This window comes from Saccopteryx leptura, chromosome X, assembly GCF_036850995.1.
Source record: "Saccopteryx leptura isolate mSacLep1 chromosome X, mSacLep1_pri_phased_curated, whole genome shotgun sequence".
Lineage (NCBI taxonomy): Eukaryota > Metazoa > Chordata > Mammalia > Chiroptera > Emballonuridae > Saccopteryx > Saccopteryx leptura.
In genome coordinates this window covers 105,672,535-105,688,349 of record NC_089516.1, presented here as the reverse complement: position 1 = coordinate 105,688,349, position 15,815 = coordinate 105,672,535, and the positions used below count along the sequence as shown (strand labels likewise).

At 32.3% G+C, this 15,815-nt stretch overlaps 1 protein-coding gene across 1 annotated transcript in view; it reads right to left on the bottom strand.

The window, feature by feature from the left end:
* HTR2C (5-hydroxytryptamine receptor 2C) overlaps positions 1-15,815 on the bottom strand; it is a 217,247-nt gene that overhangs the window by 95,343 nt on the left and 106,089 nt on the right. The window contains exon 3 of the mRNA XM_066356958.1: positions 1,348-1,548. Coding sequence (XP_066213055.1) covers positions 1,348-1,548 — 201 coding nt within the window. The remainder of the gene's footprint in view (positions 1-1,347; positions 1,549-15,815) is intronic.

Sequence of the window (15,815 nt, the reverse complement as noted above, 5' to 3'; positions counted from 1 at the left end):
TATATTTTAGTTGGTTTTAGCAGAAAAGTCAATATTAGAAACTTAAGACCCTAATATTCTAACTTAATTTAGCTATGCATTTTCTTTTTAAGCACCATAAAAGCTGGTATCTTTTTAGATGAAACTTTCAAGGTAAAGAAAGTAAAATCTTTGAACTCTAGAATATGTAGGTCAAATTGTATAAATAAATTCACATTTTGTAGTGTGTTTTATTGTTTTTTTGTCCAAAAGTATGTGTGTTTATTTACCTGCAATAGAATAATCTTAAAAGTTAAATATATTTATTTTATTAATAAATCCAAAATCAAGATATTTAGATGATATAAGAGAAGATTGTATAGAGGTCTTGATCTTGTTAAAATTGTGGATCTGTTTCCTGGTTCACAGTTTGCTACCTACACTGTACTGTGAACTCCCTTGGGGCAGGAGATGCACCGGCCCTGTTATCCCATGCCTAAAAAAATCCTCAGCTTATAATAGACACTCAATTAATGTGTATTGCATTAAATAAATAATCAATTGGCAACAGAAAAAGATTATTAGCATTTTTTACAGAAACATAATTTTGAAAAAGGATTATTTAATGAGACACTAAATATAAGTTCCAACTGAAAGAGGAAAAAAAGAATATAAAAGAATTGTGCAAACCCTTTTATTCCAATTGGTTTGATCTTGTGTCTTGAATATTAGCATTGTTAAGCCATTTATGAATATCTCAAATACAAGCAACAAGATGATAATTTCTCTTCTTCACCCCCCCCCCCACAAATCTTTAAACAAATCAAGAGATTTTTTTTCTCTTCTGTATCATCAAAATTCAAGAAGGTATTTGAAAATGGAGTGTAAATAGTATATTAGGTTGATCAACAGAATAAATTTAGGCATATTTACTTCATAAGATTCTTATTTCACTATTAATGTTCCATTGAAGAATATATGAAAATGGAATAAAAATATTATGATTAATGTCATGGGATAGATTTATATTTTCGAACATTTAAATGTTATATTTTTTAAATTTAGATTTTGCCACATTTTTGTCATCTTCAAATTGTTTTAAACGTCTCAAAAGTTTTTTATCTGTGTTGCAGAATTCATTGGCATATTGATGCATAAAATAATTCAGCAAAATAAATGAAAAAAATAATTTAAATGTTCATATAGAATACATATCTTCTATTATTGTTAACCTAAATATCAGATAAATAGGTTAAGAATAATAATTAAGCAGAATAATCCCGATTATACGCAAATGTTACCAGTCGACGTCTGTCGTTGTTCACAGTACATAATCCGAAGGTATTGAGCATAGCCGTTGCAATTCTAATGGCCAGGAAAGTTATTTACCTATAGAAATTGCCCAAACAATAGCAATCTTCATGATGGCCTTAGTCCGCGAATTGAAACGGCTATGCTCAATAGGATTACGTATTGCTACATACCGATCCAGCGAGATAGCGCAGAGGTGCATGATGGACGCTGTCGAAAATAAAACATCTAAAGATATCCAGACGGGGCACAAATATCTAGGTAGTGGCCAGACATAATCTGAAAGAGAACAGAAGGAGAAGAAAAAAATGTATTATATAAATTATATTGACTGCCCTTTTAAATTTTAGTCTACTTATTTTTTCTTTCATAATCTAAACATTTTAAATTTATTTTTATTTTTTTATTTTTTCTGAATTTGGAAACTGGGAGAGACAGTCAGACAGACTCCGGCATGCGCCCGACCGGGATCCACCTGGCACACCCACCAGGGGGCGACGCTCTGCCCACCAGGGGGCGTCGCTCTGTTGCAACCAGAGCCACTCTAGTGCCTGGGGCAGAGGCCAAGGAGCCATCCCCAGTGCCCGGGCCATCTTTGCTCCAATGGAGTCTCGGCTGCGGGAGGGGAAGAGAGAGACAGAGAGGAAGGAGAGGGGGAGGGGTGGAGAAGCAGATGGGCGCTTCTCCTGTGTGCCCTGGCCGGGAATCAAACCCGAAACTTCTGCATGCCAGGCCGATGCTCTACCACTGAGCCAACCGGCCAGGGCTCATAATCTAAACATTTTAAAGAAAGTGAATTTTGGGAAACATTCTCCATAGTAATGGTGGTGATGAAGATGATGATGGTAATGTCTTCAGTGTTACATATATTATTATTTTTATTGAGGCAAAATGTACATAAAATTCACAACTTTGTACAATCCAATGATATTTAATACATTTACAATATTATGCAACCATCACCCCTTTTAGTCCCAAAACATTTTATCATCCACAAAGGAAACTACTACTCGTTAAGTTTCACTACCCATTCTCCCCCTCCCCATCCTCTGACAATTTCTAATCTGCTTTTTTGTCTCTACAGATTTAGCTAATTTGAATATTTCATATTAATTAAATTATAAAATAGGTAACATTTTGTGTCTGGCTTTTTTTACTTAACATACTCTTTTGAGGGTCATCCATTTTGTAGCATATATCAGTACTTCTTTTCTTCTTATGGCTAATGCTCTTATTATTTGAGATATTTTTGATGGTCTTGTTCTAAGTACACTTTTTTCTTAATTTACATTATGGATTGTTCATTATTGGTGTATAGAACTAATTTTCATGTGTTAATCTTGTATTCTGCACCTTTGCTGAATTCATTTGTTAAATCTATATTTTTGTGCATGAGTTCTATAGGATTTTTCCTATGTAAGCTCATGTCATCTATGAACAGAGATGATTTTGTTTTTCTCCCTAATTTTTTTTGCCTGTTAGTTATTTTTTCTTGCTTAATTGTTCTAGATAGAATTTCTAGTACAATATTGAATGGAAGTAAGAAAAGCAGGCATCCTTTCTTTTCCTTCATCTTAAAGGAAAATCTTTTAATTCTTTCATGATTGAATAGTATGTAAGTTGTGAGTTTTTCATTAATGCCCTTTGTTACAGTGAGGAAGTTTCGTTCTATTACTAGTTTGTTGAGTATTTCTATCATGAAAGAGTGCTCCTTTGTTGTTATATGTTTACAATTCTTTTTCAATTGAGATTATAGTCTTTTTATAATCTTCATTCTATGACTCTGATGCATTGTATTGATTAATTTTTGTATGTTGAACCACCCATGTATTCCTGAGATAATTCTTATTTGTTTATGGTATATAATACGATGTTGGACTTACTTCACTAGTATTTTGTTAAAGAATTGTGCATCTACACCCATGAGTGATATCAGCCCATGTTTCTCTTTTCTTTTGTAGCGCCATTATCTGGCTTTAGTTTCTGAATAGTGATGGTCGCATAAAATGAAATGAGTGGCAAAGTGTTTCTTTATCTTCTATTTTGTAGGAGTCAGGAATAATCAGAGTTAATTCTTCTTTAAATGTTTGGTAAGATTTCTTGCATTTTTTTTTTTTTTTTTGCATTTTTCTGAAGTTGGAAACGGGGAGGCAGTCAGACAGACTCCCGCATGCGCTCGACTGGGATCCACCCGGCATGCCCACCAGGGGGTGATGCTCTGCCCATCTGGGGCATCGCTCTGCCACAATCAGAGCTATTCTAGCGCCTGAGGCAGAGGCCACAGAGCCATCCTCAGCGCCCGGGCAAACTTTTGCTCCAATGGAGCCTTGGCTGCGGGAGGGGAAGAGAGAGACAGAGAGGAAGGAGAGGGGGCGGTGTGGAGAAGCAGATGGGTGCTTCTCCTGTGTGCCCTGACCGGGAATCGAACCTGGGACTCCTACATGCCAGGCCGACGCTCTGCCACTGAGCTAACCGGCCAGGGCCTGGTAAGATTTCTTATGATGCCGACAGGTCCTGGACTTTCTTTATTGGAAGGGGTTTTTTTTCCTTAATAATTCAATATTTTTATTGTTATCAGTCTCATCAGATTCTTTATATTTCTTTCTTTTCTTCTCATCTCTTTTTTCTTTCTTTCATCCTTTTTTTTTTTTGAGGAAAAGAAAGACAGGAACACAAAGGAAGGAAGAGGAATAAGAAACATCAACTCATAGTTGCAGTACCTTAGTTGTTCATTGATTGCTTTCTCATAAGTGCCTTGACCAGGAGACTCCAGCTGAGCCAGTGATCCCTTGCTCAAGCCAGCGACCTTGGGCTCAAGATAGCCATCGTAGGCTTCAAGCCAGTGATCATGTGTCATGTCTGTGATCCCATAGTCAAGCCAGCGACCTTGTGCTCAAAGTGGTGAGCCTGTGCTCAAGCCTGATGAACCTGCACTTAAGACCATGACCTCAGGGTGTCAAACCTGAGTCCTCAGCTTCCAGGTTGATGCTCTGTCCACTGTGCCACAGCCTGCTCAAGCTCTATTTCTTCTTGAGTTACTTCTGGTAGTTTGTGTGTTTCTAGAAATTTGTCCATTTCGTTCATGTAATCTGATTTATTGAACTATGATTGTTCATTGTACTCTTTTATTATACTTTTAATTTTTGCAAAGTTTGTAATAACGCCCCCCTACTTTCATTTATAAGGTAGTGATTTGTGTCTTCTCTTTTTTCTCCTAGTCACACTAGTTAAAGGTTTATTATGTTTGTGGACTTCTCATAGAACCTTTGGTCTTCTTAATTACTTGTGTTTTTTTCTATTCTCTATTTTGTCTCTCCATTTTAATCTTTAGCATTTCATTTCTTTTGCTAGTTTAAATTTGATAGGTTAAGTTTGTTCTTCTTTTCTAGTTTCTTAAAATCTAAATTTAGATTATTTCTCTCTGAGCACTGCTTTTGCTACATCTCATAAATTTTGGTATATCATGTTTTTGTTGTACTCTTCTCAAAATGTTTTTTTTATTGATTGCTTTTAGAGAGACAGGTGAAGAAAGAGACAGAGAGAGAGAGAGAGAGAGAGAGATAGAGAGAGAGAAAGGGAAGCATTTATTTTTGTTCCACTTAGTCGTGCATTGGTTGCTTTACATATGTGCCCTGAATCAGTATGGAACCTGCAAATTTGCCATTTTGGGAAGATGCTCCAACTGAACTAACTGTCCAGGGACTCAAAATATTTTCTAATTACATTTGTAACTTCTTCTTTCATCCATTGATTGTTTAATAGTGTGGTATTTAATTTTCACACAGTTATGAATTTGTCAGTCTTCTATTGTTGATTTCTAGTTTAATTACATTGTGGAGAAGATATTTTTAATGATAATAATATTTTTAATGTTTTATATTTGTTTTAACACCTGATATATGGTCTATACCAGAGAATGTTCCATGTGCACTTGGGAAAAATGCACTCTTTGCTGTTGTTGAATGAAATGTTCTATATGTGTCTCTTAGAATTAGTTCCTTTATAATTCAGTTCAACTACTCTATTTCATTATTGATTCTTTGTTCTGTTGTTTTATCTGTTATTAAAAATAGGGTATTTCTCTAAGTATTACAGATCTTTCTTATTGTCCTTCCAGTTTTACTTCTTATATATTTTTAGTCTCTATTGTTAGGTGTATATATATTCATATTTATACCTTCTTGATTGTTTGAGCCTTTTATGAATAAATAATATCTTTATCTCTCTTAACAATTTTTGTCTTAAGTTCTGTTTTGTCTGAACCATAGCCATCAAGTCTTTGTGGTTATTGTCTGCATGAGATGTCTTTTCTATCTTCTTACTTTCACATATTTGTAACTTTGGTTCTAAAATAAGTCTCTTTTTGACAACAAATAGAGGAAAACTTTTAAAAATCCATTGTGACATTATGTATATTTAACCATTCTGTCAACCTCAACCTTTTTATCTGAAAATTTTAATGTGTTCACATTAAAAGTCATTACACTTAAGAAACAATTATTTCCTCCATTTGTTGTTTTCTACATGATGCAAATTACTTTCCTCATAAATTCTTGTTACTGACTTCATTAATGATTATTGATTTTTACAAGGTACCTTTTAATGTTCTTTTTTTCTAATTCTGTACATTATTTTAGTTTTATTCTTTTAAGTTAACTTGAAAATTAAAATTATCACCTGAACATTATAACAACGATTTTTAATACCAACCTAGTTTTAATAGTATATCTTTCTCACTTTTTATTTATTATTGTCACAAATTATATCTATATACACTTTGTGCTTGTTAACATAGATTTATAAATATTATTTTATGTATATATGTTTTATATCACAGTAAAACAAAAGAAGATTAACAAACCAATAATATAAATACACTGGATTTTATATTTAATGATGTAGCTACATTTTTTATTTCTTTATATGCCTTTGATTTACTATTTAATATTCTTTCATTTCCATCTGATGGACTCCCTTTAGTATTTCTTATAGGGAAGGTATACTGGTGATGGAATCCCTTAGTTTTTGTTTATGAAAAAATGCTTTTTGAAAAATTGAAATATATTTTATATATAATATTGTGTAAATTTGTGGTATACAGCATGTTAATTTGATATATTTATATATTATAATATGATTGCCATTGTAGTGATAATGACCACTTTTATCAAAATTAAGTTCTAGTTCATAAGTTTGATGATTATAACATAATGTTGTCTATATTAAGTATCCTGTCCATTAAATCTTAATTTTTTCTTTCTTTCTTTTTTAAAATTTTTATTTATTTATTTATTTAGTCATTAAATACTTAAATATGCCATCCTACTGCTTTCTGGTCTAAATGTTTTTAAAGAGAAATTAATTGTTAATCTTGTTAAAGAGTCTTTGTAATTCTGAGCATAATCAATCTTGCTGCGTAACTCTTGGGATAATTTGTGCTTAGATTCATTGGGCTTCTTAGATGTGTAGATTCATTTTTTTCCTTAAGGTTGGAAAATTTATAGCCATTACTTAAAAAAATATTTGTTCTTTCTATTTTTTGTCCTCTTTTTGGCCACTCTCATCATGTGTATATCAGTAATATTCATAGCATCTCATGTATCTTTCAAGTGATACTGAGTTTTCTTCATTGTTTTCTCTTTTGTTTCCTTTGATGAGCTAATCTCTATTGGCCTATATTTAAATTATCTTATTCTTCCTTCTGTCTACTCAGCTCTGTTGTTGAAGAAATCTAGTGAAATTTTCAATTAAATTATTAAACTTTTCAACCCTCAAATTTTCTTTTTATTTCATTTATAACTTCTATTCCTTTATTGATAGTCTCTATTTGTTGAGACATTGCCCTCCTGGTTTTCTCCAGTTCTTTGTCCATGTGGCATCTCTGGAAATCAGGTCTCTCTTCTTTTCTATAGTTATTTGTTACTACTTGTGAATTAATTTTGTTTGGTGACTTTTTAAACTACTTTTGTGAAGTCTGTTTTCTTTGTCTTCTGTGGCTGCTGAAATCAGTGTTCCATCAGCCTAATGTTTTATTAGTATATTGACAGATTTTTTTAAACACTTATAAACAAGACAAGAAAAATATACTAAGTTTCTGCAGATAGATTCTGTGTGACGGCATTCTTTCACTGATAATGAGGCTGTTTACAAATTTGTGTGAGCCTTTAATTTAGCCTTGCACAGAGCCTTAGAAGCTGAAGGTCAGCTCAAGAACATATGAAAGAATAATGTGTTTCAAAGCTTTTTATAAGCATACATCTAGCATGTATGTGGCTTCCCTTATTCCCTATTATGTATGAATGTCTTCAAAATAAAGTCTTATTTCTCAAAATATCTTCTTTTCCAACCTCTTCTCTCCCAGGTCATTTAACCTGTCTCTTCCTTGTCAGGTCTGTTGTTTCTTGTCCCAGTCTGCTCCAGATAATTTTTCCTAGCAAACTTCACCCAAAACATCACTGCAGATCTAGGAATATTTTAACTCAAGCAAAACAAAGGACAAATTCTTGTGCCTACACTTCCTTAGAAGGAATCCACCTTCTAAGTCTAAAAAGACAAGTACAGGTTTTTAGGAATAAGTTCTGTATTATTCCCTTTGGCACTATAACCTGTAGGAGGAGTGCAGGATGTCATCTTACATTCAGCAACTCATTTGAAGGTTAGGATTTGGCAACCAGGTAACTAAAAATGCCATAGTGTTCTCTTACTACAAAGCAATTGCTTTCTTTACCAAGCCTTTCCTTGTTTGTTTTATTTTTTACCTAGATTTCTCTTTTCTGTAAACATTGTGACCATTTTACCAGGTCATTTGCTGCTCTTGTGGAAAGATAGAACACTGGTGTTCCTTCTCACATGAAGTATTTATTCCTTAGTTTACCTTGCTTACTATTGTTAAACATTATTTTAAGTGCTAGAAAATAGGATTCATAAGTGGCAAAAACTCTTGTTCTTAATTTTCCAGATACTGCCTGAATTTTGCTTTCATTTCAATGATAAATTTCGGTGTGGCATTATTTTGGACTCTCAGTTGGTGTCAAGATTGACACAATGCTCTAAATAAGTATTTTTTTAATTGGTGTTCTTAATGAAAATGTTCAGATCCATGTGGTAGTACATAGTGATAAAGTTTTTACAGTAGAGAATCATTCCAGGTCTAAAGTTACTATAATGCCATTGGCTTCCAGGATTTAGCAACTGAATCAGGCAAAAACATCAACTTTTTTTTATATATATAGATCTTTTGCTGATTTGTTTTATAATGTATTATATCCTGGTCTGTTGGAGTTTTTATTGATAACTACCTTCCATATTAGACTCTAATTCTATGCAATATTTGTAGGCATTGTTACTAGACAGAATTAACAAATGCAGAGTATTATTTTCTTGGAGAAGTAAAATAAAAACGTACATATCTGGTTGTGGAAATATTTGGAATGACCAGCATCCTTCCTTCAGATATTTTTGGTTTCTGTAGGACAGGGCAAAAGGATATGTGAAGATATAAACTGATCAATTGGTATATCATGATCTAAAGGACTTTCTTGATAATAAGGCAATACTGATCAAACCACTACACTTTTAAAGTGAACATTATTGTCAATCATTAAGAAATCTTGTATGTCTATTTTTTATTTTGAGGTCCCATCCTTTCATTAATACCGTTGGTTTATTTTGCTGAATCTCCAACTTTTACTGGGATATCATGTGTCTTTAGATGTCTATCTTAGAATCAAATTTAATTTTTTAAATTTTTTATACCTGGGACAGCTTCAGTCTACATGACTTATTTATGCATGCTTGAATATGGACTCTTAGATAAATCATTAGAATTTATAGTTATACTGCTTGTTATTTATTAAACTTTATGAATACATAAAGTATGGCTTTCACCAAATTTGAGGAATTTTCATTCCATTTTTTCCCAAAGTTTCTGTCTTCATTCTTCTTCTTTTCCCCACATGAGTCTCAAATTAGATGTATAGTAGAAGGTTTAATATTGTCTCATGAATTCCTGAGAGTGCATTTTTTCCTTTTTAGCATATTTTTCTTTCTTTCTCATCATGATTTTGAATAATTTTTATTGATCTATCTTCAAAGGCAGTGGTTATTTTCTTTATTTCCATTTTACTCTTTAGCTTATCCAGGGGATGAACTAAAATTTAAACATTTCACATATAGTTTTTTTTCAGTTTTAAAATCCCCATTTAGCCTGACCAGGCGGTGGTGCTGTGGATGGAGCATCGGACTGGGATGCGGAGGACCCAGGTTCGAGACCCCGAGGTCGCCAGCTTGAGCACGGCCTCATCTGGTTTGAGCAAAGCTCACCAGCTTGGACCCAAGGTTTCTGGCTCGAGCAAGGAGTTACTCAGTCTGCTGAAGGCCCACAATCAAGGCACATATGAGAAAGCAATCAATGAACAACTAAGGTGCTGCAATCTGCAACGAAAAACTGATGATTGATGCTTCTCATCTCTCTCTGTTCCTGTCTGTCTGTCCCTGTCTATCTCTGTCTCTGTAAAAAAAAATACCATTTAATTATTTTGGTTGTTTTTATTTTCTTCTGAGTTTTCTCACTTTCAATCATTATAAGGATGCTTTCCTTTAATGTCATTGAACAGAAATATAATACTAGCACTAAAATGTAAATTTCTACATCTGGGTGTTCACAAGATAGGTCTTTGTTGAAAAGTTAGTGCATGTGTGTGTGGATGTTTGTCTATGCATGTGTGTAAATGGAAATTTCTCCTTTTTATTGTAGTAAGAAATTTTAGATTATAACTTAAACATTGTGAATGTTATATTGTTAAAATGCATTCCATTATATTTCTCTGACTAGTGTTGAAGTTTTTGTTTTTCTGGCCATTAATTTGGCTGGACTAAAACTTTAGTCTTTGTCTCTTAGACCAGTAGTCCCCAACCCCCAGGCCAGGGATCAGTACCAGTCCGTGGGCCATTTGGTACCAGTCTGCAGAGAAAGAATAAATAACTTACATTATTTCCGTTTTATTTATATTTAAGTCTGAATGATGTTTCATTTTTTAAAAATGACCAGATTCTCTCTGTTACATCCGTCTAAGACTCACTCTTGATGTTTGTCTCGGTCATGTGATACATTTATCCGTCACACCCTAAAGGCCGGTCCGTGAAAATATTTTCTGACATTAAACCGGTCCGTGGCCTAAAAAAGGTTGTGGACCACTGTCTTAGACTATACCTCAAAAGTCAGTTCAGCTCATTTATCTTTTCTTTGGCTGTTTAAAGCAGATTATATTAATCTTGGAAATTGATGGTGTTGAGTGTTTCAGTATTCTTGGCTTGTTGCACTTGTAAAATTCACTTTCCTAATTGTGCTTCCAATGTGCAAGTACCACCTGATGGCCATTATGTGAAAGTATCATAGCTACTAGAATATAAAATCTATTCAGTTAAAAATTGTTTTCTGTTATATTTTATACCATTTTATCCAAAATCATAGCACAAAGTAGGTATGCAATCAATACTTGTTAATGTGTAAAAGAATATCTCCAACTGACAGATAATAACTTCACACTAAGCCATCTTTACCATGCACCAGCATATACAGTATTCTTATTTAGGTACAAATTAATTCGGAAATCAATATGCTGTCTGATCATTTCTTAGTAGTTACATGTTTAATAATGGCAAAAATGTCAATTGCTATTCTGCAGTGGCTGTAGTGTATTTTTTATTCTATTGCACACAATTAAAAATTCTACAATGTAGGTTCTATATCTTACAGTGTGATGAAAATGTCTCTACGAAAGTCTTAGGCCTGACCAGGCAGTGGTGCAATGAATAGAGCATTGGACTGGGACATTGAGGACCCAGGTTGAAAACCCCTAGGTCACCAGTTTGAACGCAGGTTTAACTGGTTTGAGCAATGCTCACCAGCTTGAGCCCAAGGTCACTGGCTTAAGCAAGGTGTCACTCACTCTTCTATAGACCATGGTCAAGGCACCTATGAGAAAGCAATCAATGAACACCTAAAGTGCTGCAAAGAATTGATGCTTTTCATCTCTCTCCCTTCCTGTCTGTCTGTTCTTAGCTATCCTTCTCTCTGGCTCTCTCTCTGTCAAAGAAAAAAAAAAAGAAAAAGAAAGTCTTAGACTTGTTCAAGTCCACAATGTAAGTAAAGAATCTTGGTGCAAACTTGATATATTTTTCCCAACATGAAGCTACCTATTATCACCATAAATTATTTCTTATTAAATATGGAATACAATTTCTTCTGTGATAAAAGACAATATTCTTTTTAAATAGGTTTATCGAACAAGTCTATTTCCAAACATAAGAAATAGCAACATTCAAAGAAAAAGTCAATGAACAAGCACCTAGAGCAAAAACAAGCTCAAAGACATCCATATCAAAATGAATTAAATAATTAATTTCTAGATTAACTTCATAAATAAAAATAATTGTAAAACTACTTTCCCCAAATTTTTTTAACCCATTAGCCAAATGTGATTAACCATAAGTATCAACTGAGATTTTATTAAAAAATTCTTTCCTGAGCTTTACTACAGATATATGAATTTAAAATATTTAGTATTTCATGAAAATTCAGTGTTTTCACATTTTTTTAAAATAAAAATTTCAAGTAATTTTAATGCAATTAAAGTGTGTTTTCTTAATTGAAACAGACTCATAGATACAGAAATCAGACTGATTGTTGTCATAGAAGAAGGAGGTTGAGGGACTGGGTGTAAAAGATGAAGGGATTAGTAAGTACAACTTAATAGTCATGACATAATCATGGGGGTGTAAAGTACTGAAAAAGAAATGTAGTCAATAATATTGTAATAACTATATGGTACAGGGTAGATACTTGAAATATGAGAGGATACCACTTTGTAAAGTATAGAATTGTCTAGGCACTATACCATACACCTAAAATTAATACAAAATAATATTGCATATACAATGTAATTCAAAATTAAAATAAAGTATATACTCTTTGATAAATTTATGTAATTCAAGCACATTCTAGACAAAAAATATGTGAAAAGTTTGGTAGAAGTCACATAGCAAAAAGTCTGGTTAGCATAATTTTCATAAAGATTAATTCATAGTTGAGGAAAATTAAATTTTATTTTCACTAACAAAAATTGTGTATAGTGCTTCATAACACATTTCTATATACTTATTCATAGATTATACAACCATAGTATCTCCAAAATTTATGGACATCCCCACCAATATTGAAAATAATGGCAAAGATTTAATAAAAGACACTAAATTTTAAGTTCATTTGTGGAAATAAAAAATAAAAAGATTTTCTTTTTATGAAATAATGGAGCCAATTGTTTCCTGGCACAAAGTAAAAAAGAAATTCAATAAATATTTGTTAAATCTACAAACAAATATATCCACCCTGCAGATCATAATTTTACTGTACAGAAAAGAATAATTATAATAATTATTCATTAATCTGATAACATAATGAAGAGATGTGTAAATCTGGGGATAGCTGTAAAGTAATCCTAAAGTTAGAATGGAAATAAAAGGTTATAATTGAACTTTTTTTTGTATTTTTTCGAAGTTAAAAGTGGGGAGGCAGTCAGACAGACTCCCGCATTACCCCAACCAGGATCTACCTGGTATGCCCACCATGGGGGCGATGCTCTGCCCCTCTGGGGCATTGCTCTGTTAAGGCCACAGTCATTCTAGCACCTGAGGTGGAGGCCATGGAGCCATCCTCAGCACCCGATGCCAACTTTGCTACAATGGAGCCTTGGCCGAGGAAGGGGAAGAAAGAAATAGAGAGGAAGAAGAGGGGGAAGGGTGGAGAAACAGATGGGCACTTCTCCTGTATACCCCGACTGGGAATCAAACCCAAGACTTCCACACGCCAGTCTGACGATGTACTGCTGAGCCAAATGGCCAGAACCTATAACTGAATTCTTGAAAAAAATGAACAACCATAAAAGAGTTTAAAATTTCCTCCAATTCATTAAATAAAAAAATTAGTTTCAATATTAAAACCTAAAAATTACTAAAAATAAGATAAACAGCACTAATTTATATAAAATTATAAACAAAAATATCAACAAATAGAATTCAACAAGATATCAAAGGAATAATAGATCATAAAAAGACAAAAATTATTCCAAGAATGCAAATGTAATTTAATACCATGAATTTTCCAATATAATCTTGTATTTTATATTAACATTTGTAAAGAAATTTTATAATTTTAAATAGATATTAATAAATAATTTGATAAAATACAAAAGCCATTCCCAATTAAAAATTTTCATATATAAAGATAAAAGGAATTGGTTTAAATTTGATAATTTAAAATCCAAAATCCAACAACAAATATTATAGACAGTAATGCAGTAAATATATTTCAATTACATTAAATTCAGAAATTAGACAAAACAAAGTCTTCAAAGCAGCTACCATAATTATGCTTAGTGTAGGAAGAGAGAATATCTTTGAAATAAACAGAAAGGGAAGTTCTTAAATAAGAAAAATGGCTTATAAAATGAACCAAATAAAGAGTTTGGGCTAAAAAAATACAGTATCTGAAAAAAAATAACTGAATAAACTCAATAGAGAAAGGGTGATGACAGATATTAAAACTGAATGTAGAGCAATAAAAACCATCCAAACTGAACAAGACTGAGAATAAAATTTAAATGAATAAAAAGAGTAGGAACTTAGAGGACAATATGTATATGTCTAATATTTGTGCCATTTGAATCTGAGAAAAAGAGGTGAGAATTGGTACAGAAAAAATATTTGAAGAAATAATGGTCTAAAACATCACATACATGATTAAAAGTAACTTATAGGTTTAAATTCTGAAAAATCTAAATGTTTAATGTCAAAGAAAATCATGTCAAGATACATCCATAATCCAGCAAAAACACAAGAGAAAAATAATCTTGAAGCAGATGAGAAAAATTACTCTATGTGCAGGGAAGCAATGATCTGAAAAACTTTAGATTTTCCATCAGAAATCATGGAAGCCAGAAGACAGTGTAGTCACAACCCAGAATCTTATATTTCACAAAAATATCTTCAAAAAATGAATTGGAAACAGAAGTTTTCCACAAAGGCAAATGAAGAAACTGACTGCAAAAACATTTATTCTAAAAATGTTAAAAGATGTTTTTCAGAAACAACAACAAAAAAACAATAATATTAAAAGAAAACTTCAGGTATACATGAAGAAAAACAGAGATAGTAAACAATATGGGACAATATAGCAAATTATTTTTCTAAAGTCTTTAAAATGAATGTGATGGTGAAAACCAAAAATTATAGTTTGAGAGGATTTTTAATGTATATAGGTGTACTGCATATTACAATTAAGAAAAGTGAGAAGGGTAAAGTGTCCTTTGTTGTTGTGAGATCTTTACATTCATTGCTTCCTCATATGTGCCCTGACCTGGGGGTCTCCAGGGAGCCATGACCCCTTGAACAAGCCTGAGATCTTGGGCTTCAAGCCAGTGACCTTTTGGATCAAGCCAGCAACCATTGTGTCATGTCTATGATCCCACATTCAAGCCGGCAACCCCACGCTCAAGCCAGGTGAGCCCACGCTCAAGCCGCCGACCTTGGGGTTTCAAATCTGGGTTCTCAGCGTTCTAGGCAGACCCTCTTTTCATTGCACCACCACCTGGTCATGCATGAAGTGTTAAATATTAACTATAAGAATATTGTGAACAATTAGGTATGCTTATTTTAATTTAGAAAGCAATAACTAAAAAATATGTGCAAAGAACTATAATCAAAATATCAATAGATCAATGAAAATGATATACTAAAATAAAATTCACAAACTTTGAAAAAATTCAGAAATAAGAAAGCAAATGAATGAAAAAAAAGTTAAATAGAAAACAGTAAAATAGTAGAATAATTTCAATTCATAACTGCTTTAAATGTAAATGGTATAAAATGCAAATAATATTAATTTAAAAGTTACCAATGTTGAATTAAAAAGACCAAAAATACACAGGATCCAATTATATGCTATCTATAAGAAACTCTACAAGTTTAAATATAATGATATACATAGGTGCACCATAAAAAGATGAAAATATATATACCATAGAACACTAATCAAAGGAATGCTGAAATTTTTATATTAATGTCAGACTAAGTTAATTTTGAATAAAAGTATATTACTAGGGATAACAAATTATTTTATAATGATAAAGATATTAATTCATCAAAAGAATACAACAATTCTAAACATTCATGCACCAATAAACATAACTTTAAATTTCATGAAGCAAAAAGACAATAGAAAAGAAAGAAGAAATAAAAGATATAGACATAATTATATATTGAGATTTCTAAATCCTTTCCTCAGTAATTAATAGAACAAGTATACAGAAATTTACCAATGATACAAAAGAACTGAAAAGCACCAATAATGAACTTGACAAAAGTAACATTTACAAAACACTCTACTCAATACCAGTAGAATAGATATTCTTTTTCAAGAGCTCATAAAAAATTGACTAAAATATCACACACTGAGCTTTAAAAAATTTTAGGAAATTAAAATGTTGGTA